The sequence below is a fragment of the Musca domestica genome, unplaced genomic scaffold (genome assembly GCF_030504385.1).
Source record: "Musca domestica strain aabys unplaced genomic scaffold, Musca_domestica.polishedcontigs.V.1.1 33, whole genome shotgun sequence".
NCBI lineage: Eukaryota > Metazoa > Arthropoda > Insecta > Diptera > Muscidae > Musca > Musca domestica.
The window spans coordinates 10,348,502-10,371,832 of record NW_026712312.1 but is presented as its reverse complement, the minus strand read 5'-3'; the positions used below and the strand labels follow the sequence as shown (position 1 = coordinate 10,371,832).

Sequence of the window (23,331 nt, the reverse complement as noted above, 5' to 3'; positions counted from 1 at the left end):
ATGTGAACAATTCAGTGATCTTGTGCGCTGACGCGTACGATAATGTGTGAGATAATAAAGGTTATGACCCACACGCACAGATATCGATGCGCTCAGTAGATGCACGAGACCACTTGAATGAGATGTCAAGCAGCCCCGCAATGTTCTCCATTCAATATTAGAATAGATAAGAATAATTGTGTGGCTGCGATTAGGTTAAGTTAATTTAGTTTCAGTAGCACTTAAGAAACATATTTTTTAAATAAAATCAGAATTGAAATAGCACCCTAACGAAGCGGTCGTGTTTCTTTTCTCACAGAAAAAGGGATAGACTTGACAATCAAAGAGGGAGATTGGACTCTATTCTAATTAACAACGACTTTCTTCAAATAATATGCACATATTATTATGCCACCTGTAAATTTAGCGTGTTTTTATACCCTACACCACTATGTGTATGTTTGATTTGGTTAAAAATTATGTAATAGCCTATTGTTGTTGGGGTTGAAACGGACCAAATATTTAAGGGTTGAAATGGACCAAAAAAAAGTAAATTGTCCTGATTTTGCAGTTTCTCTACAGGTCGCAATTACAGACCAATCGAGACATAAAACTGTAAATATGGGACAAAATGCATACGGCCTTTTAATGTCTCGATCAAGCAATAGATTTCCTACGGCATGCAAAAAATGAATTTGAATTTGTAATTTTTGGTAAACTCTAGCTCCATATCAAAATTCAGATTTAAAATGTTCAAACATAGCCTGTAGTACCCATTACGAACTTTAAATACGAAATTTGAAACGATTCCGTAAATAATGTCGCTAAAATTATGAAAATACCGAATATCGGGAGGACATTGCTAGATCGTCTTAGAATTTTACGCTGATCCAGAATATATACTTTATAGGGTCTATTATGAGTATTTCGAGGATCATGGCCTGGTTAATAAGTTTGGCCACCGTTATAGAACATAAAGTTCGTGTTTTATATAGAAAGCAAAATCTGGGGTGAAACCAGAGAAGGAGAGAAATCAAAAGCACATTTTTAAACTTTTGCCTTCAACAAATAAGAAGACCCATCGTGCAATAAGTGAAAAACTCTCACGAAAAGACTTGAAAAACTCTCTCCAAATAAACTTTGAAGATGGTCACCAATAATTATTACATATTCTTTGTTCAATAACTATGAAAAAGATCTCGATGTAAATATGTATAAACAAAAACTACATCGTACGTACATACGTATGGATGCGTCCGATGCGTATACTCACCAAATTCAGTTGTTGTTTCTCCGATGACAATGCCGTTGGGCGAGAAGAAGTTATCGCCGTCGTCCGCCAAAACCTGCTGCGGCAGCAGAACTGCTGCCACTGCACAGGACAGCAGCAGGTACGTAAGGGCGCATGATTTTGTCGGGGCGGTTGTGATGGCGGTGGTGGTGAGCGGTAAACGTGATTGGAACGCATTTTTAAAACAAATGCGCTTCAATGAGGCCATTAACGATTGTGGGATACGCATAATTTTCGCTATTCTATTATATTTCGTGACACGAGAAGCGGAATGCCCGTTCCGAATACCACTGCCGTTGCCACTAACTGTATTTCCGGTCGTGGGCATTAACAATCCGAACCAGAGCAGCAATAAGGCAAATTGTTCAAATAATCTGGAAAATATTACAGACGGGAAGGGCAGTGCACGCCAGTCGCAGATTTCCAAGAGTTTCGAGCTAGCCTTTAACTTCTTGTTCTTGTTGTTGTCGTCGTCGTCAAAGTTATTGGTCACAGGGTTGGTAGCTGTTCTACTGGGACGACTGGTAGCTATGGCTTTTGGACGCTTTGTATTTTCGTTGTTAGGCGAGTTGGTTCTTTGGATGTCGCTGTTGTTGTTGTTGCGGTTGTTGCCGTGTTCCTTTTCTTGTCGCGTTGTGATGATTAGTTGTTGCTTTTGTTTGGGTATAATAACGGCGTGTATTTCGTGACTTCCGCCCCCGCCCAGAGCGCCGCTAGCCTGTCGCCACGCTACGGTGCCCCGACTGCCACTACCCATAAACGATGTTAGTTTTTGTGCCACTGTGACCGATGTGATCCTGCTTGGTTGAGTAAAAATCTGAGGTCTCATTCGTGCTGCATCATTGCCCATTCCCTGCTCATCAGGGTGCTTGCCAAGATGCTGCGCCTGTTGATGTTGCCGTTCCTTTGAGAGTAAGTTCTTGAATCTATTATCCTTGCTGCTGATGGAAGTCGTGTTGATTTCTTCGCTTTTTACACCACATTCGATGTCGCCGAAGGGGTGGTGCAGGTGATGGTGCGGGTATCGCTGTTGCTGCTGGGGCAACGACTCGCTCTGAGCATTGCCACAAATATCTTGGGGATATTGTTTAACGCGATGCTTTCGCAATTGTCCAGCACCAGGGGAGCTTCCTTCGATGGAGGCTCCGTGGCGGGGCTTTAAAGCCCCATTGAATTTCATATTCTTTCGTCGTCGTGTTCCTCATCCATGCTGTTGTCCTTGCGGTCGTATTGTTCTCAGATACAAGTTGTCCAGCTGTGTCCGTGGGTATAGTAAATGCTGACGTTATCCCTGCGCCGTGGAAACAATGCGAGAACAATTGCGTAAGTCACAGAGTAGTTATCCCGAAGATGACGCCTGTCGGCTTCCGGCTACCTGTAATGGAAACGGCACACATTTATTTGTTTATCCAACTTTACATTGCCATCAACAGTTTAAACACCCTGTTAAGAAGAGCTCTGTTAAGTGCTCATTCCGCCATTAGCCAAATTACATATTTTACTCTTGAATATCATGACGCACTACTCGTTTTTGGAGGAGGGAGGGGCTGAACAAGTGAAACGTGAGCCTTGAACTATAAACAAACCAAAGTGTGGAAGCGCCGACCCAAATTAGATTATGCACCCAGGTACAATTAGCACCGGCAGGAATCGTCGTAGCCACCGAAGTGACATCATTGTCGTCATATTCCTCTGACCGGATATCGCATTAAGGGACACCTCTTGCCAAGGCAATGACATTAAAGTTTAAGTTTTTACAAAAAAAGGTGGCAAAATGTCGTTCCAAGTATTTGGGCTTGTCCAATGGTCCATTAAGGAATTAAATACACATTAAGTACTGCTGATGTCCCGAATTACCTCAGACATTTTGAAAAAAAAAATTGAAATTGCCTATAATTTCAAACCGACAGGCATCTTTAACCTCTTGCTTAGTTAGAAACTATTGGGACTATAAAAAATCGACAAAATAATCAAACATAGGCTTTTTTCTTTATATTATTTGTTATATCGATTTTTGTCAAGATCCGAAACCGAGACTACAGTATTCACATAATGTGTTAAGGTTTTGTAGTGTAAACCTCGACCGCGTACCCCATATTTAATAAGCTCGCAAAGAAGGCGAATTTAGGACTTACTCTTTTCTTGCTGTCAAAAGTTTTCGACGTGAATTCCATCAAAAGGAGAATTTCACAGAATTCAACATCTCAATGTAGCAAATGTATATTTTGCCCAAAAAGAAATATTTTTAATAAAATTTTAAATAAACAAGTAAAAAAGTGTCAATCGGCTTAGCCGATAGACAATCAGCCAATTTTCGATTATTTAAATATTTTGACATGTGTTATGATTATTCAAATTGTGGAGTAGATTCGGAAGGAGTGGATCAATATTGTCCATATTGTCTCGGGCCTTAATAAATATGATATAAATATTGCAACCTGCCAAGTTTGGACTACTTTGGTTACTTCACTTTGTCTAAGATATGTGATAATATTTAGAAAATGTTAATATGTGCATGAGGTACAGATATAGTCGACGGAAGTATTCCATTTTCGCCGACTTGTTTCCCAATTGAAAATTGTGACCCTTTGTATGTGAGGAAGGAGTACACAGATATATATCATCTTCAAAACAGATCTTGTGTTAGGAAATATTGAGATGTACCAAGTCTGAATGGAATCGGATATTAATTTTGCGTTTTATGAGTTTCATGGATATTAAAAATGTTGACCCTTTGTGGGGGAGGTAACATAAGGAATAGTTCGATCTCCCCCACCTTTATAACAGACCTTGTGTTGATAGAAATATTGAGATGTTACAAGTCTACATGGAATCGGATGTTAATTCCACGTCTTATGAGCTTCAAGGGTATTAACAATTTTGACCCTTTGTGGGGAAGGTACCGGAAGTAGTGGATTGATATACTCCATCATCACACCAGGCATAGAGTTATTAAAAATATTGTAATGTGTGTAATTTGAAATTTGTTAACCCATTGTGGGGGAGGTACTTGATGAAGTGGGCCGATATTGCCAATTTTCGCACCTAACCTAGCACTGGTGCAAATATAAGGATATGCGAAGTTGGAACAAAGTCGGATTATCCCTTTTCTTTCTGAGCAGTGAAATATTTTCTTGGAAACGGATTTGGTCTCTAGGGTCTAAAACCGTTATTTCGAATGATATACTCTAGCCATATGACTGAGGGTATAAAAAGAAGGCAACAGCTACCTTACCTTGTCACCTTGTAAATACGCCATGGTAATGCTGTTACACAAAACAGTGTTGACAACTCACAGAATTTCAGACCAAGGTAAAAAATGTTAATTTTGGCCGGGAAGCATCCATCATGTTTACAATAAATTCTTTTAAACAGTTTCTTTCATCAACGGAATTGAAAGTGCGTTTTACAGCACCGATAAATAAGTGGGAACCAAATTGTTTTTAGGCCTTCATATTATAGGCCAAGAAGTTTACTTTAGACAACAATTTGGACTAGTACTATTCGATTCTCTTTAAATTTCAAATCAAAGTATGACTTTTGACAGCAAATGTAGTTGTCAGATGGGCTTACTGGCCGACCCTAAATAGGCCACGTTTTTTTATTTTCTATTTTTTGTATTTTTTTTTTGACAGCAACATTAGTAGGTCCTGTAGTGGAAAAAATTGAGCGCATTAAAAATGTTGCATACATACTTCTAAACAAATGTATGTATGTGTGTATGACAGTGTTCTACGTTTGGCGCATTGCAATGTCGTGGCTTGAACTTTGATACGGTTTCAACAAAATAAATGCATGTATATGCCACATGCAATACGTGGAAGAAGAATACTAAAAAGGAATTGTCAGATTTACTTTGCATACATTTTGCTTTAATGCGATGCAATGTTAAGATATCTAGTTCTTTCCTTTTCTCTGGGTGCCACCATCATCTCTCTTGGCGCTCGGCCAAGTGACGTATGCGAGAACACTTCCTTCCTCATTCACGTCGTCACTCACTCGTCGTTGCGCGTACATTTTGTTGAGTATAAAAACATCTTTTTGTGCATGTGTGTGTATGTAGAGCACACACATATGTAGGCCTAACTTGAAATTCCCCATATAGTTTGAAGAGTACACCTGGATTTATTTTCTAAATTTCGCAATCGCTGGTTATCGACCATGAATATATTGCCAGAAACGTCGGCCAACACTCGACATCTATAATTCGAGTGTTGATTTAGGCAATTCCAAATCCTGCGGAAAGCATATGTCCTCGCAGTTCACACAGCACTTTATTACTTTCAATTGTAAAATGCGAAATTGAGATATTTGTTTGTTTGTTGTCGATGGCATTCATCATTTCCAGGGTGTAGAGCCACCAGCTGATTACAATTTTTTTCTTCCATTTTTTTCATGTATTTATTGTTTTGAAAAATAAAAACAAAACTGCGGGGCGCGCATTAATGATAGTAACCACTTTTACCATGGAATTAAAAGATCGAAAAGTTGGGACCATATTTTTTTAAAGAAAAAACTTGTCGCATATAGTTTGACAGTCTCAGGACTGTATTTCAGTTGTTTTAAGAAGCTGTTCTACATCCTAGTTGTACCATGATAGGACATAGCATTCACCTACAAATTTTCAAATTCTGTTAAAATTTAAATTCATATTACACCTTGTGGGAAGAATAAATGTTTCCGTTTTGGGATAGATCGAGTAGACAACAATATAACAGCCAGTTTTCTCTTATCAAGAAAAATTTCGACATTGTGCTACAGTGATAATTTATATTAAAAAAGTATATACTTGTCGGAAATTAAAAAAAGGAAATATTCATACGCCAACTGGGCATTCCGTGTTAGGGAAATAAATCATACGCCCTCTGCATTAGATTTCCAATATTTATACCCTCAGACATGTGGCTAGAAGGGGTATATATCATTTGATACGGCCAAAACGTGCCTCATCGAAATAGCCCTTTTAGACCCTAGGTATCTTCGGACCAAATCCGTTGCAGGACATTTGGAGTCGATCTGGCGATGTCCCTCCATCTATCTATCTTGCTGGTGCACACGATAACTCTCGAAGGGAGTATCTGATTTGATCCAAACTTGGTACATCGTAATATTATTATCTAACGTAGTTCGAGTTCAGAGTTGGCAATACCGGTCCACTCTTTATGGCACCTCCCCCACAAAATTTCAACATTTTCAAAGAAAATAATTTACTGCACCGAATGAGAAATCCTAATCTTTGCATCTGTGTTAGGTCAATATCATATCATAAACCGCGAAATTAACATACGATTCCATTCAGACTTGGTACATCTCAATAATTCCATTAACACATGATCTAGTATAAAGATGGTAGAGATCGGACCATTCCTTCTGGTAACTCGCCCATACATAGGGTTCAAGATTTTGAAAAAAACAAAACGCGAAATAAACATCCAACTCTCCTCAAATTTCACAATTTGCCATACTTTCATCTGTCATAACATGCGAAACAAGTCGGGGATTCTTTACAACATGCCATATCTAAATATTTATCTCAACCCGAAACCTAAGATGACTATGGAATTTATGATTTCGCATAAAATTGTGATGGAAGTAACCAATGTAGTCAACACCTAGCACGTCACAATATTTAGATGATATTTATGTAGGTCCGATACGAAATGGACAATATTGGCCCATTCCTCCCGAATCTACGTCGTAGAGGGTCAACAGTTTGTATAATCACAACAAAAGTAAAAAATATATTAAAACAATCGCAAATGGACTGAGGATATACACTGGTGGCCAAAACTAAAGCAACTGAAATTACAAGGAGAATGAATGCCCTGTAACTTTTTTAAAAATTAAGAAAATAAGAAAGTTTTTCTTGTTTTAAATTAGGTACTTTATTAACTTTTTAAAATCCTAAAACAAAAAACCAAAATTCATTTTTATATAAAAAAATAACGTATGGTAAAGTCAATTAACCCGATTTTGGCTTGGACAAAACAAAAGCAACTCTGTTGTACATTCATATAACCGCTGCAATTTCAGTTGTTTTTACTTTTGCTTCCTTCGACAATTTCGCTTGTTATAAATCCTTTTGAGAAGTTTTTTACAACAGTATGTGTTTTTCTTTTCGTTTTTTTAAGTACTGCCCAAAAAAATTTTAAAAATGGCTAGAAGCAAATACAGTACCTGAATAAAACAGCAAATTATCAGTGACTATCAAAACAACATATCACAGAAAATGATTTCCTAGAAATATTTCATAAATATTTATGTGATTTCAAAATTATTTCTGTATACTAAGTCGGTTTTTTGAAATTGGATCAGTAGTAACAGTCCATAACGGATGAAGGCCGTGAAAAACTTCAGCCCGTACTGATCCACAAATTGTGAGAGAAATAAAAAACAACTATTTAAGAGTTCAACTGGATTGGTGAGAGAGCAATCATTGGATATAAGCTCGAGATCAGTGCGTAGACGAGTAGTGGCAGCTGGTCTGCATGACCGAAGGATATCAAAAAACCATTTATATCTGTTTATAAAAAATCGAAAAGGCTTTCGGAAACGATAATATTAAGTTGAATCAAGCTCAATGGAAAAAACATTATTTCTGCGATGAGTCTACGTTTAATATTAAAGGTTCAGATGTGAAAAATTTTACGGTGAGAAGACCAAAAAATGAACGACTCAAGCCGCAGTATTGCAAAGGTACAGTGAAGCATGAGGGAGAGTCAAAAATGGCGTGGCGCTGTTTTTCTTTCTATGGACTTGAGCCTATCCATAAAATAAAGGAAGTTGTTGATCGGTTTGTTTACAAAGATATGTTAACATCACGTTGTTCCATTACGCTGAGTAAAATATTCGGCTGATTTGGGTGTTTCAGCATGACAATGATCCCAAACTTGTATCAAAACTTGTCAAATATTGGTTGAGGGAGTCAAAAATGCATGTTTTGTTATGGCCGGCACAATCACCTGACCTAAACTCCTTAGAAAACCTTTGGAGTATCGTAGATAGGAAGATCAAGAAAGATTCGGAAATAAATAAGCACAACATTTTCTAAAGAATTCGGGGTGTCTGGGAAAGCACACCCAAGGATCAAATTGAGCGTGTTATAGAGTCGATGCGTCGTAGGTGTGCAGCTGCTATCAAAAATAATGGTTATGCTGTCGACTACTAGCCAAAATTTAATTATTTTAAAATAAAAAATCAAAAGTTGCTTTAGTTTTGACCAAGCAAAAATTGGGTCATTTTAGTTTTCCATATATTATTTTTCGTTCAAAATTATTTTTTTATTTTTATTTTTAGTTTCTTGAAAGTGAATGAAACCCCTCATTTAAAACTGGAAAAATAATTACGATTTGTTTATTTTTGTAAAAGTTACAGAACATTTATTGTCTTTGCGATTTAAGTTGCTTTAGTTTTGGCCACCAGTGTACATCTGTAGGCAAAACCGAGTGATAATTTTTAACTTGTTTTTCTTCTATTTGTTTTAAACAAGGCGATACAGGTCGTCTTCGTTTGCCGTCACATCACATTGCTTAAGTTCCAAAAATGCAATAAATATTTATTTTCTAACAAAAATATATGTATACTAGCTGACCCGGACCGCCATGCTGGTTCGTAGTATTATACACAAATGCATATTTGTAAGAACCTAATATATGACATAAAGTTAAGCTTTTTTCTTTAAAAAAAAACTAAACTTTGTTACAAATGTTGACTTACAACCATGATATATATATATATATCAGTTCCACAGCTCCCAATACTTTGTATCTCAACAGTATCTCGTGTAATAAAGTTCAAACCGATATCTTCATTATTTTGGCAAATATAAGGATTTTAGATAAATCTAGTGAAAGTAGGTGTGGTCAATATTATTTCTTTAAAACCCTAAATCGGGGTATGACGAACTTTGTACAAAATATTTTGCAAATTGGTCCTGCCGTTCTCAAATGATTCCATTACCGACGAACAACAATTGATTTTTATATATAGATTTGAAAAACGTTTATTATTTGTCAAACACATTCTATGGTTTTCCTCCCTTTGGTGGATTTATCGAAAAAAAAAACCTTCAAGAGAAGAGTAATAGTTGTGATAGAGTAATAATTGTGAAGCTTTTGTCGGATTATTTATTCGACATGTAGTGAATGGAATTGGTAGGTTGAATCCTCATAAAAATGAATACTAATAAAACTGACAAATTGTGTTGCATCAGAGTTGTATTTTAATACCACACAATACTGGCTTGTTACTTTTTACTCTATCATGCATTTTCTATGAAAGAACCAAACTTTGGGGGATTATCATCGTCCTGGCACATTATAAAGCCCATACTCTTCTGATGTTTTTTTCTTTTATTGAAAATTGTCTCGAAGCGAAGGTGTAATTACTACGTTTTACTTTGAAGTTTTCAAAGACAGAAACTATTGACAGTTTTGACACTACGATCAAACGTAAAATAAAAGCAATTCTACATCGCTATAAAAATAAAATAACAAGGCAAATAAATTAACCAGGGAGCGAAAAGTGAACACGAACATTGGCTCTTCAATGGTGATTTGCAAATTGTCTGAACGCCTATGCCACAAGGAAAAATTTAGTTTTTTTTCATACATGAATTTTGTTTTCCTACCTTTTGTAAACGCAAGGTAGGATACACTTCAAAGAGCCCTATACACTTAAATTATTATACCTAGGCTGAATGTTCAGCGAACATTCATTTGACATTCGGAATACTGTGCGGCGATTGCTAATATCACCATAAATAATGGGGGATTATTATTTAAGGCTCTTCTTTGAGGTGGCTTTCTACTGTAACAAGTCGAAGGCCAATGCCACAGAGTCAGCAACGTGTCGTGATTTGGGCGCCAAAATTCTAAAAACAGGGCGGATGTGTAACGAGGCAGAGAAGTTGCATGCCACGACAGACTTGGTGCTTTATGGCAGAGGGGTGGGTTATACATTGAATAGTTTCGTCTACAAAATAACAAACCACGTCACCTTCCCCCCCCCACTTCGTTCACCACCTGGTTCCCCATGATGTTCTACTCATTATGGTTTATTCTTTTTCACAAGGAATGGCATCACGATACCCTAAATGCAAGTAGACCGAGAGTTATATTAAATGGCAATGGTTTTTGGTAATGGCAACCAATTTATTCGGTGACGAGGCTGTTTTGTTGTTGTTGGATGTGGTGTTTCGGTGCTACCAGCCGTTTTGCTAGCAGTTAATTGCCGGCGTAAGCCCATTTCCATTTCCATTGCTTGTGTGTGTGTGATAATTGAAGCATAAGGAAACATTCGGAAATGTCCAATATCGCCATGGACATATCCAAGAGCGTTGCATAAAATCCTGAATATACTAAAAATTACTAACAGACAACGCAAATAATACAATAAATACAAGAAAAGAGCTAAGCAAAAGCAAGAACAAAAACAAATTGAAGTCAACAGGGCCATACATATGAGTGAGTGTATTATGTTCCGGCATACGATTCATTACTCTATTCAAACCCTTCAATATCCTGCTTGTCTCTTGCAAATCAATGTCATTTTAAAGCAACGTTCGAAAACAATGAACATTTCTTAGTTTCATATCAAAAATAAAACGTTTTTAGCGTTCATTTTTACGATAACGAAGGATCTCAAAGACTCCTGAAATGTTGATGTTGGTAGAGGCATGTCAGAAACACAATGCAGGGGTTAATGTTATATGACTTTTGCTGACGCATTCTACGTCGTACGTCCAAACAAATCTGACATAGGGCCTAGAAGGCCATAACTACCTGGAATTTCATTTGAAAAATTACAATGTAAATATTTGTACACCTGCCCCCATAAATTGAATTTCCGATGACAGTCATAGAGAACGGCTTTACAATGCAGGTTATGCCTCAGCAATCAACGTCCCACTGTGCAGCACGTCATTCGTATTGTTTGCATTTTAAACCGAATCGATTTCCGCATTTCATTCTCTGCCTATTGTCAAAAAGATAAATTGCCGAGCGTGAAGCGGAGTACTTGTCCTTTGACTTTATGTTCTCCTCAGAAATAAAAACACGTAATCTGTGCGATTCGCCATTGATTGGTGTGCTATGTGACGCCAAGACAACGCTGGCATAGAAGCAGAGTAACGGCTAGGTGGCCACACATACAACCGCACAACCAGACGAACTACTCATTTCATACCTCAACATTTGCGATGTTATGGTTACGCTGCAGAGGAGCAAAGCGATGGAGTTTCGCGCTGGAGCTATTTGAATAGTATAATTTCCGCACCAACACGACATATAGCGTGGCAAAGTGCGATTCGAAAAAAAAAAACAGGCGACAATGCCAATCGAATCAACAAACAACGAGGGCTTCAGTGCTTTGGACTAGATTGCCGATAGATGTACGGCGCAAGCACAAACCTAAACCTGATGAATGTTTTTGCAACATTTCCAAGACCGGGAGACCGGGAAACTCTCTTGAAAGAATATTTACGATTCGATACTTGAGCACATAATGAATTTGATGGATGATGGTTATTTTCATATTAATCTTCGAAGCAGTTTCTTCTTAGACATTGCTTCTGATGATGGATGTGACGATGCTTTAAACACAAAGCTATTTTCCATTCAAAGAAAATTGTCTGAAATTTTGAGACAAATTTTAGTGACATTGTGAAGAAAGATTGGTATGTCTGTCGAAACGTATAAAGCTTGTTCGGTGTATTAAAAATCTAGGATAGTTGCAAATAGTATACTTAGGCTTGGACTCATTTGTGATTTTTCTACTGGACCCACTTTGTCCCTACTTTGTCAAATATCGATTTTTTTAGAGATTGTTACTTTTTTGGTATATATGAGGGTTATTCGAAAGTAGCACCAAAATACGCCCAAGATCTGCTGTGAAATTAAAATGAAACCTATTTCTTATAAGCCCTACAAATCGTAATTCAAAGACCAAACCTTGATTTTTTTGAATGATTCTATTCCATTTCAAGGGTATCACATCTACAGAAACTTCACCTTAAAGTACAGGGTTGTAGAGCAATCAATTAAAATGTACAGATCCCGTGTATGTGTCTTCATTCGAAAGTGAATGCAAATGAGAAAGGGGCTTTTGTTTGAAAAACCTTTTTGGAATGGTGGTTTTCTATAACTTTTTCTTTAAAATCGGCTCAAAAGTGGTGTTTTTCTTCGGCATTCATTCAATGTCTTCGGGGTTTAAACTTCTGAAAAAATGTCTAGCCCTTTTCTAAAATTAATTAATTAAGTAGGCAGATAGATGTATTTTGATTTGAGAAATTTCGTTTACCACGATGTTCTGGCTTTTGCTTAAAAATGCTGCCAGATGCATACTTTCAGTTCAAAACATACTATTCTGAAGCATGATATGAAGGCAGATGTGCTATTTATGTCCTCAGGGAATTATTTAAACAAGCTAATCAAGTTGTCATGCTTTCAATTGTTTATAACCTTAACATCGATCTGTGAGTTCAAGGAGGGAAAAAAGCGAAGAAGTCGCATCAAATACCAATGTCTGAAGTTTGTCCTCGAAAAGTTTTCCCCCATGAAAATAACAACAAAAATTAAAAGAGACTTTAGCTATTTAAACATGTATCAATGATTCACTCTAAGCCATATCCTACCTTCTGCCAAACATGTTTTTATGACAACCAAATTACCCTACAGAAGACCAATAAATAGGGTGCATGGCAGTGTTGTATGTTCGCAAATTGTGGGTATGTCATTCACTCGAAATTCATGTAAGCAAACATTGGGAGATCATTCGACCACCCGCCCCTCTTCATGGCAATACAGCAAAGAATCTAAAGAGAAACGTATACCACACTACCACGGATGCAGTGATACGCCGGCTCTTTTGTGTGTTTGTGTCGGTCTCACTTAATTAATTATATTTCCAAACAAAAATATCCAAACACACTAGCCAAAGTCCAGATGGGTGTTGTCGCAACAAGCAAATGGTGTGGAAAGCAGGCGGAATGCAAAACGTCCCCTCGGTCATGGGCGAATCGTTCGGGACATTAAAGAGTGGTCCCAGAAGTGGAAAATAATTACATTTTAATTAATTCCAACGGCAGCATTACTGGAGATGGAATACAAGTGAGTTCATCAGGCTCCCAAAAGGGGTGCACCGCTGGGAAAAATGCCCATTCGTTGGAATATGAACAATGTATGGGTCAACGTACAATCATTTGGAATTGCAATTAAGTCACTCGCCCTTTGGAACAGGGGAAGTACAACACACACACACACACACACACACACAGACACACACAATCAACTGTATTCTCTTTGTTCTGGCACTGGGGACTGCGTCGTGGCGAAACAGGGATAAAAAGGAAAAACTAATATATATGTATGAATGTGAGTATGTATGTATGAGTATGATACGAGATACTATGGGTCTAGTAAGTTTTTAAGGTCCTCATGAAATCACTTTATTTGTCGATTTATGCAAATCCATCCCGACATCCTGTCAATGAATTTTGTTAATAAAGAATGGCATTTCGTTGTTGCAAAATAGTTAGGCTTAATCCCATTATTGTTGTTTTAAAAAAAAACAATGTTTCTTGTTTAGCGGAGAACGATGGTAATGATTATCATTACCATGATTACCTAGGTTTCGGAAAGAGCCACCAATCCTCATCAGTGAAGAGAGATGAAAATGTTTATAAGTGCGGTGGGAAACATTTCAGTTGCAATTGGAGAAATCATTTTGTAATTCGAATTGTAAGACTTTTAATTGGAATTTTTTCCATTTGTAATTCGATTTATTCCATTCCATGGAGAAATAATGGGTCAATTGTTCAATGGTAAGTAGTTCCGCCTTCTATCTAAATGGGTTCAAAGCCAATTACTTTGTTTGGGGGCGCTCCGTTATTTCGAATTTCGAAGCTAAAGTCAATGTGAAGTAAAGCATGGACGCAGCTCGCTTAGAGTGAAGGACACACTTTGAGTGGGCATGATGGAAAAGAGAAATAAATTCTTACTGGCATTTTAATCAATATTTTCTCTCAACAAATTACTGCACAAAATGATATTGTGGGCGCTGTCATCATGGTTTCCAGTTCGAATTTGGCATTTCCTTAGGCTTATTTCATTCGCTCAGCACAAAGGACATGCAACGTTCGCAACAATGCGTTACATTGTGATGCAAATCCACCTCCACTTTTCCATGTCCTCTCTCACACACACACATCGGCGATGCAAAGCCCTCTGAAATGAAATGTCCCCTTTGAATGGCGAAAAAAATAAAGAGGGCTTTTATTTTTAGAAAACGGTTTGCATGGGTATTGGCTTGTCACGGAATTGAAAATCTAATTTTGAAAAATGTTTTTTTTTTTTTTTTCGGGGAAGGCTAACGCTTAGTTCAAATACATTGCTGCGACAGATGTTGCTATCCTATGATTCGGGACAACCTAATAATTGGGGGGTGGGGCTGCAAAACGACACATGTACATCCACACACATTATCACATTATACATTTTACGGTCTACTTGTAAACTGTGTAGACAACTGGACCACTTTCTTCCCCATCAACAATTTTTTTATGAATTCATAATGTGCCGAAAGTGGAATAAAATCTACTGTGATAATCTGCATTTAGGGTTATAAAATAAGCAGCTTAGATGTATTGCGCTTGGCCGAATTGATGCCTTGCACAGACGAATGAACGAATTTGAAAATATGATTTGCACCAGTTCCTATCAAAATGTTTGTAACATGTAAAATGAAACGAGATAGATCACATTAGGAATCGATGTATGCATGTCCTACCGTCCGAGTGCCCATCTACTTTTCTAAACAAAATAAATGTAGCATCTACTGTTCGATTGTGATGACATTTTGCACAGATCATTTGTTCGATTCAAGGACGGACGCTATTGAAATTGGTTATAATCCATTTATATTTAGATATAGCTCCCACATTTATTCTCACCCGATTTCACTTTTTTTGTGCACCAACAGCGTTAAAAGAAAGAGCAATCATTGGATATAAGCTCGAGATCAGTGCGTAGACTTGTAGTGGTAGCTGGTCTGCATGTCCGTAAGCCATCAAAAAAGCCATTTATATCTGAAAAAATCAGAAAGGCTTTCGGAAACGATAATATTAAGTGGAAAAACATTATTTCTGGGATGAGTCTACGTTTAATATTAAAAGCTCAGAAGTGAAAAATTTTACGGTGAGAAGACCAAAAAATGAAAGACTCAGTGTTGCAAAAGTACAGTGAAGTATGAGAGAGGGTAAAGAATGGCGTGGCGCTGTTTTTCTTTCTATGGACTTGGGCCTATCCATGAAATAAAGGAAGTTATGGATCGGTTTGTTTACAAAGATGTGTTGAACATCACGTTGTTCCCTTACGCTGAGTAAAATATTCGGCTCATTTGGGTGTTTCAGCATGACAATGATCCCAAACTTGCATCAAAACTTGTCAAATATTGGTTGCGGGAGTTAAAAATGCATGTTTTGTTATGGCCGGCACAATCACCTGACCTAAACTCCATAGAAAACCTTTGGAGTATCATAGACAGGAAGATCAAGCGAGATTCGGAAACAAATAAGCACAACATTTTCCAAAGAATTCGGGGTGCCTTGGAAAGCATACCCAAGGATCAAATTGAGCGTGTTATCGATTCAATGCCACGTAGGTGTGCAGCTGCTATCAAAAAAAAAAAAAATGGATGCTATCGACTACTAGCCAAAATTTAATTATTTTAAAATAAAAAATCAAAAAGTTGCTTTAGTTTTGACCAAGCAAAAATTAGTTCATTTTAGTTTTCCATATATTATTTTTCCTTCTAATTTATTTTTGTATTTTTATTTTTAGTTTTTATTTTAGTTTCAACTCTGATTCAAAGCATCTTGTCATTGGCATGGTCTTTGGTATGCCTACGGAGTTCTGCAATAGAATTTATGACCTTTTTACATTTGCGTTCCCGAACTTCTTTGTTTTCCCAGATCGATTTCTGCCACTTAAATGGCATTCTTAAGACATATCCCTTCGCCCAATTACATACCAAGCCAAAATAGCATATTCCTCCCTTTCTTCTTTGCTGAATGAATAAAATATGGACGCTCATAAAAGGCACACACACACATACACACACAGAGGGACCGAGGATGCCATATTAGTATATACAACCGCTGTACGAGTTGACAAACGGAATTATGAAACCTCACGAGCCACAGCAGAGGCAAAGAGCCAACGTGTGTTGCTGCAGTCACGACTTGAATAATTCACTAGGATTCCTTGTAAGCCAAAGAACGTAACGAAGTCAAATAATGCTCTGGAGGGGAGCTTTTGTTTGTGCGCAAATGAATGTGAAAAATAAGGATATTTAAAGGATATAATTACAGCAAGACCAGGAAAAACTTCATTAATTTAAATATTAAATAGAAATGAATGCCGCAAAATATGTATTGTTGTGTGGCTTGTGTCTACTAGGGTTGTGGGGAATGACAACTGCCGAAACTACTTGGCAAGCGTGAAGCAACACAAACATCATTTTTCCCGATTTTATACTTATAATAAAGATCCTTTAACCATGTCGTCGTCGGTTTGTTGTTATGACGCTATCTTTTGAACAAATTATTGAAATATTGTGGCTTCAGTCTATATCCGTTATATGTTGGAAAAAAAGCTATACTCGTCCACATTTTGGAATAGCACATTGTAGACCATCGACCAAGTTAAGATGTTCCGCTCAACCAAATTATCTATACTTTGACATTATTGTTGTTCTTTGGGAGAGGGAATCATCCTTGCCAATAACAACTTTGCGATGCCCTATTTGTGACATTTTTAAGGTTTAACCGCATTTTCCCACCGAAATGTATGCTATTTGAAATATTTCGTTTTTACACCATGACAAAGAAACGTTAACTGTTGGTTTCTGTTTCTTTTTATATCTAATCCTTATGTTAACCCTTTCAGTTCTTTAATTTCAGTTGGAGTATTAAGTAAGAATGTTTGGAAAAATTTGTTTCAAATATGATTTCAAAGTATATTGTGTGCATTTCAATTTTTAAGCACAACAAGTCTCCAAATTATGTCCGTAGATGTCGTTAAATGTGACCACCTATACTTTCTGTTTAAAATCGAAGCTTCTGTCTTAAACCATCTAAATGCACTCTTAGACCATCTAAATGCGCTCACAGTTTGCAAATATTCCACTCTATCCATTGGTTTGTGTGTCGGGGTCTATATTACTCATATACACATATTTAAAAAAAAAAAAACTCTTTGTTCATTTATATTTGACGTCCTTGTCCCCCTTGGGATGTTCGTGGGAATATTAAATTATTTGACGCCATTATTTCGCATACTTGAGGAAGTATGTCAGCATTGTCATAGTCGCTTACCAGATATGTTGAATTGCTATACAGTCGAACATGAATAAAGCGAACATCGAGAACACATATATTTTCAATCACAATATATTTTGTATCGAGGTTCAACACTTATTGTGACTGATTGCTAAATTTCATATTTTATTTAAACTGAATATTTTCGGTTGAAATCGAAAAACTTGTTTTAAAGTTCGAACGAAACGAATTTAAAAATTTATGAATCTTGTGTAATGAAGGAATCAACAATTTTATTATTAAAGAAGCCGCAAAAAATTGTTGTTATTTGTAAATAGTTGGGCGTATTCTCGCTGCACACACACGCATACAAGTATTTTGGCAGAATAGAGGCACCAAAAGAAAAATCATGTAAAATGCTGTTTAAGACAAATTAATTAATTAATTTCGAAGACAAATTATGAAAAAAATCGAAATCTGTCCTGGAACAAAAAAGGGGAAACAAAGTAATATCCATTTTTTGGTAAATCCGAAACTATAGATATTAATTATTTTCAATTTTTCAAATTCAATTTCTCGCGCTAATAAACATAATGACCTCAATTAACCTAGTCATTCTCTATATTATTGGATGTATTCAATTTCAAATCCGATAAATTATATATCTTGAATCAATGTAAAATTCTAATGGCTGTGTCCGTCAGACCGTTTGACTGTTGTAACCACTCTCTCTCTCCCTCTTTCGGTGTAGTTGAGATAGTGAACTGACATTTTGCACACATATGACTGTGGTCTGAACTTAGATGAGTCTTAAATTTTGCTATTTCGATTTTGGGTATTTTCGATGAAAGCTACATTTCCATTGGAATTGTTTCAAGTTTGGTATTTGATGTTAGTAATGGCTAAAACTGCTCAAACAAAGAAATATGATCTATATGATTACGGATTTCGTGGAACCTCCATATAATGGTTCTTCCTACTATATTCGATATTTTATTTGGTATCAGAGATAATTTAAATGTTTGGCATTAAGCAAGAACTGTTTGGAAAAAATAAAATAATACCCTTATAGTGGTGGAGGATTTCAAAAATGTGGTCTAGTGGAAGTTATCGCATTTTTACAATAACAATAATGACTGACAGCTTTATAATGACAAAAAATGTTGAAAACACTTTCAGTGGTCAAAATATAAAGCGAACAAACCAGTTGTTGCATGGATATTTTTAGCCATTCGGACAGCAACCGTATTTTTAACATTCTTTAAATATGTTATTTTGTTTTTTTTTTAAGTGTATAGGGAAATGACGTTAAACTTTCATTACACTGCATTGATGGTATTTTTTGAAAACACAGCAGAGTCCTTTCATTCATGCAAAATACAGATATCGGGGGTGTTATTGGAGACCATAGATTTTCCCCATACATAATTGTTTCGACTTCACATCATTGTTGTGCGTGTTTAGAACACACACATATATATGTATATTCTTTTCATCCCATTTCAGATGAATTATAGAAAAGCCCCTACGAGCTATGCCTTTGATTGTTGCTTCATATTGTTGACATTTGTGCGGATTTGAAATGAAAACTTGGAAAATTTAAATAAAAACCAAGTCAAGTGATCCGACACTGAACCCTTAAACCTTTATAAAGGGGAATTAACCGACATTGCTTAACGAGTAACCCCACTCGAACACACACACAGTGATGCGTATTACAATGAATGGTGTAGACGTGTGTGCATGTGCAGCGTAGAATATACATTTATATGAAGAATTGTATATGTGTTTGCATATAATATTACAGCTACACACATACACTTGTGTGTACGCTAGTATCGTGTTTAGTAATATTTTAGGGGGGCTTTGTTTTTATTTACATTTCTCCTTCGGCATACTTCCTCCACCATTGACGATTCGTTCGGATCTCGAATTACTTTTGCCTTCTCTATGAATCATACAATGGGAAAAGACCCTCACCGTAGCGGTACATCATCAGTCGTATGGTGGAAAGAGGGCATTCGACAATTCGATAAAGGCCTGGGAGGTAAACGCGAACCAGGTCGATGCGATGGAATGAGAGCTGGTGGCGTAAAGTGGCACAAGTTGCGAATCCTAGACGACTTGCTGCTTGGCCATGGTGTGGTGTGGCATGACATGGTACAACAAATACAATTAAATTACGTACACATACGCACATTGTATGTGTACACAAACAAACACACACACAAGTCATTGCGACTATAAGTAGGCAGCTTGAAGGAACATTGGAGACATGTGCATGTGGACAAGTGTCTTAGAGAACATTCTTAAAAGGCATCACGTGAAACTGCGAAGTTTCGTAAAACAAAAAAAAAAAAAACATAACTATACATTTTCAATTTTTGGGATTTTCACAGACGCGAATGGGTGGATACAAAAATATATTGGTTACATTTGGATCTTTTTAATTTATGCAAAGAGTTACGGTTTTTTATTCATGCGATTGTTTTAAAATTCTATAGATTGAACGCTTTAATAAGACTTTTAAAATATATACACTTATATTAATACATATATATATATATATATATATATATATATATACGTTTGTGGATGAAAATCCACACACACACCAATGCAATCTATATGTGCGTGTGTGTAAATCCGTCAATATATGCTATGCAGGAGGAGTATCGGAATTATTGAAGTTTTATAGTATAAATTATCTCATTATTTAAAAAAAAAATTTCGTACCGTTCTAATCAGTTATTAAACAATTGTGAAAAGCACACAGTGGACCAGAAATCACTTTGTTTTATTCAATTTCATCACTTTTCTTTGCCAAAAATAGGCCACTCACTGTACTCTGTTTTTTTCCAATTGTCTTTGATTGTGTTTTTTCTTTCTTCTTTTAATTTAGGATGATTGGTGTTCTCTTATTTTTCTTCTTTTTTCCTTATTTTTTTTTTCTTTTTAACCTTTTGCAGCGTTTTTAAAACAAAACGTTTATGCGTTCGAACAGCTCACCTACGTCTGAATGGTGACGGCAGCGTGTAATGTTGATTTTCTTCAAGCAATTCCGAGCGGAAAACAACGTGAGCTCATTCCCAGTGTCCGTGTGCAGTTCTCTCTTTCTTTCGGAGAGTAAGCGAATCCTATTCAGTGTTGCCAAATCATGGGATATTTGAAAGTTGGAATTGTTTATGACATTCCTTTAAGGTTGGCTCAATTCAAATTTCGATTATTAGTAAGAGTAAGAGTAATGTGGCTGTCTAATGTCATAACTATCAACCAGAAATATGAATATGGAATTTTTAATTCCCCATAAAATTGGATCAAAATGCTCGATTTGTCATTTCTCCCATACCAATATTTTATAGATGAAGTGTGAAAATGTGAAAAAAAAATTCTAAAAACTATCACATACCTCATATAAAGTGAACGAAGTAAGGGTCAAAAATTTGAAAACTCATAAAAGAAGTCAAAATATTATTTAAAAATCGAACATTGACTGAGGGTATACATCTGTCGGCAAAACCGACTTATACTAGTCTATTTGTTTTATTTTAATTAAAACGGATTGATATTTTAACTTAACATATTCTACTCTTTTCATTATTTTTTTTTACTTCGAAAAACATAGTGGTGGCGGGTATAAAAAGTTCGGCCCGGCCGAAATTATAGCCCTTCTTACTTGTTTTTAATAATTTAGTTTCCTGATGGACATTTCAACGAAAATACATGAGCTTCTGTCCTTTACTCAAATTGTGACTTGGCCATAGGTGTGGCATCCCTAGTGATTTAGTGGGTCGTTTTTCGCATCAACAGTTTTAGCGTCTGCGCAATTCGAGACACCACCGTAACCTAATCACTTTTCAAAGCGTGCAGTTTGACACAGTTTTCCATTTTATCCTTCTCTACGTTAAATTCTGTTTACTCAACCGAACACGGACGGGGATACGAAAGTGGTGGGCGATGAAATGTGTGACAGAAATGCATCGCAACGTTTCGCAATAGGAACACCTGTAGTATTTTGTGCCCTCCTTCGATGGTTGTTTATCATTCAAGTTCGGTTCGTCATGCATTTCATCACCAATAATGAAATTAATTGTTGTGACAGTGTTGCCATCTCAATTGCTGCATATATGTGATGAAGACGTTTAAATTCAGATACGAAATGGAGGGTACAAATATAGCCACCTTCTTGAAGTAAAGACGTTTTACAATTCTTATCCAAAATAATCACTTGCAGGTGATTTGATAGGAAATTGTGTCGGAACCCTTGAAAAAGGTGGTAAAATATCTGTTTCATGATTGTACCTCATGATAAAACCTCTTTTAGAAACTCGTGAAAAGGAAAGACCAAATTTTTAAATTTCGCACATTACCGATATTTGACAACATCGTCCACAGATACGTGACTCATGACTATAACGACATTATGAAACAGATCTGTATCATTCCGTTTCGCTATATCACAATTAGAATGCTCGCGCAAATAGCTTTTCTGTCGTACATTGGCATTTGCTGGCCCCGTATCGAGTCGCTGTTTACATCAGTGCCTAATACGTTCTCGAAATATTACAAAACTCAGCTCCTTATCCGGCAACTCGAGTGGTATTCTTGAAAAGAAGCCAGAATTCATTCGTTGAACGATATAAAGGCGCACACACATGTGCATTTGCGTGTGTTTGTTTTTCTGTCTGTTTTCATAGCTTAGGTAGCGGACTTTTTGTAAGAACAGACATTTCATTAATTAGAAACCAGTTTCAGGCCTTGCAAAGTGAATTAACTGGTAGTCAAACTGTATTGCTTCCGTGCAATAGGTAAAACCTGCGTTCAACTTAAACAATATTACTCATAGTGTTTGGAAACGGAATGGTTATACCCTCCACGAGTACATTAAAATTATCATTCCGTTTGCACCATTTCGAAATATTTATCGCAGATCCCTTAAGTACACACATACATTCATGACCAATGCAAAATCCATTAGCTCGTTGGGTTGTTTGGTATTGAAAATGGCACATACCGGCTTCCCATTTAATGGTATCTCCTAATTTTCGGTATTTTGAAGGTCTTTGAAAAATTGTCGATAGAAAAATTGCTCTGAAAAAATAATGAAAATAGGTGTTGTGATACCATAACAGGAGGTACAATGCAGCTACCTCCCAAATACAATATTTTTTTATACCCTCAGCCATATGGCTAGAGAGAGTATATATCATTTGATACAACCAAAACGAAAATATCGGTCCACTCTATCCAAAATCTCCCCCACAAAGGGTCAACATTTTGAATGATTATAATTTTTATAAAATATGATATAAGTGTCCAATTGTTTGTATTAGCCAAAGGTCTGGTGTTGATGGAATATGTCGGTCCACTGTTACTGGTACCTCCACCACAAAAGGTCAAAATTTTCAATATTCATGGAGCTCTTAAAACACGAAATTTGATTTCTGGCTCTGATTTCATTCGGACTTGGCACATCTCAATATTTTTATTAACACAAGATCTGTTATGAAGATGGTAGAGATCGAACCATTCCTTCTGGTACATTCCCCACATAGGGTTCAAGATTAAAAAAAAAAAACAGTAAGGAAAGCTCAAAAGTAAGGCGGGGCCGACTACATGATACCCTACACCACTATGCATATTTAGTAGAGATCTCGTAAAAGAAAGGTTTATATTGGACATTTCTGAGCTCTATGAAATATCTGGTACAACATACGATTATGGTAGAGTGCATATTCCGAAATAT

The 23,331-nt window shown here is 36.5% G+C and overlaps 1 protein-coding gene across 7 annotated transcripts in view; it reads right to left on the bottom strand.

Annotated features, from left to right (window-relative positions):
• The window catches only part of LOC101892199 (uncharacterized), a 54,396-nt gene that overhangs the window by 30,096 nt on the left and 969 nt on the right, over window positions 1–23,331 (bottom strand). For 2 of the 7 annotated variants that reach the window (XM_011296636.3, XM_005176045.4), the window contains exons 1-2: window positions 20,322–20,630; window positions 1,253–2,645 (exon numbers count right to left, since the gene is read on the bottom strand). In XM_011296636.3, the coding sequence (XP_011294938.2) occupies window positions 1,253–2,450 (1,198 nt within the window). In that variant the 5' untranslated portion in view covers window positions 2,451–2,645; window positions 20,322–20,630. Of the gene's footprint in view, window positions 1–1,252; window positions 2,646–20,321; window positions 20,631–23,331 lie in introns of those variants that run through there. The other 5 variants (XM_020039051.2, XM_005176047.4, XM_020039050.2 and 2 more) reach the window with 4 other exon arrangements.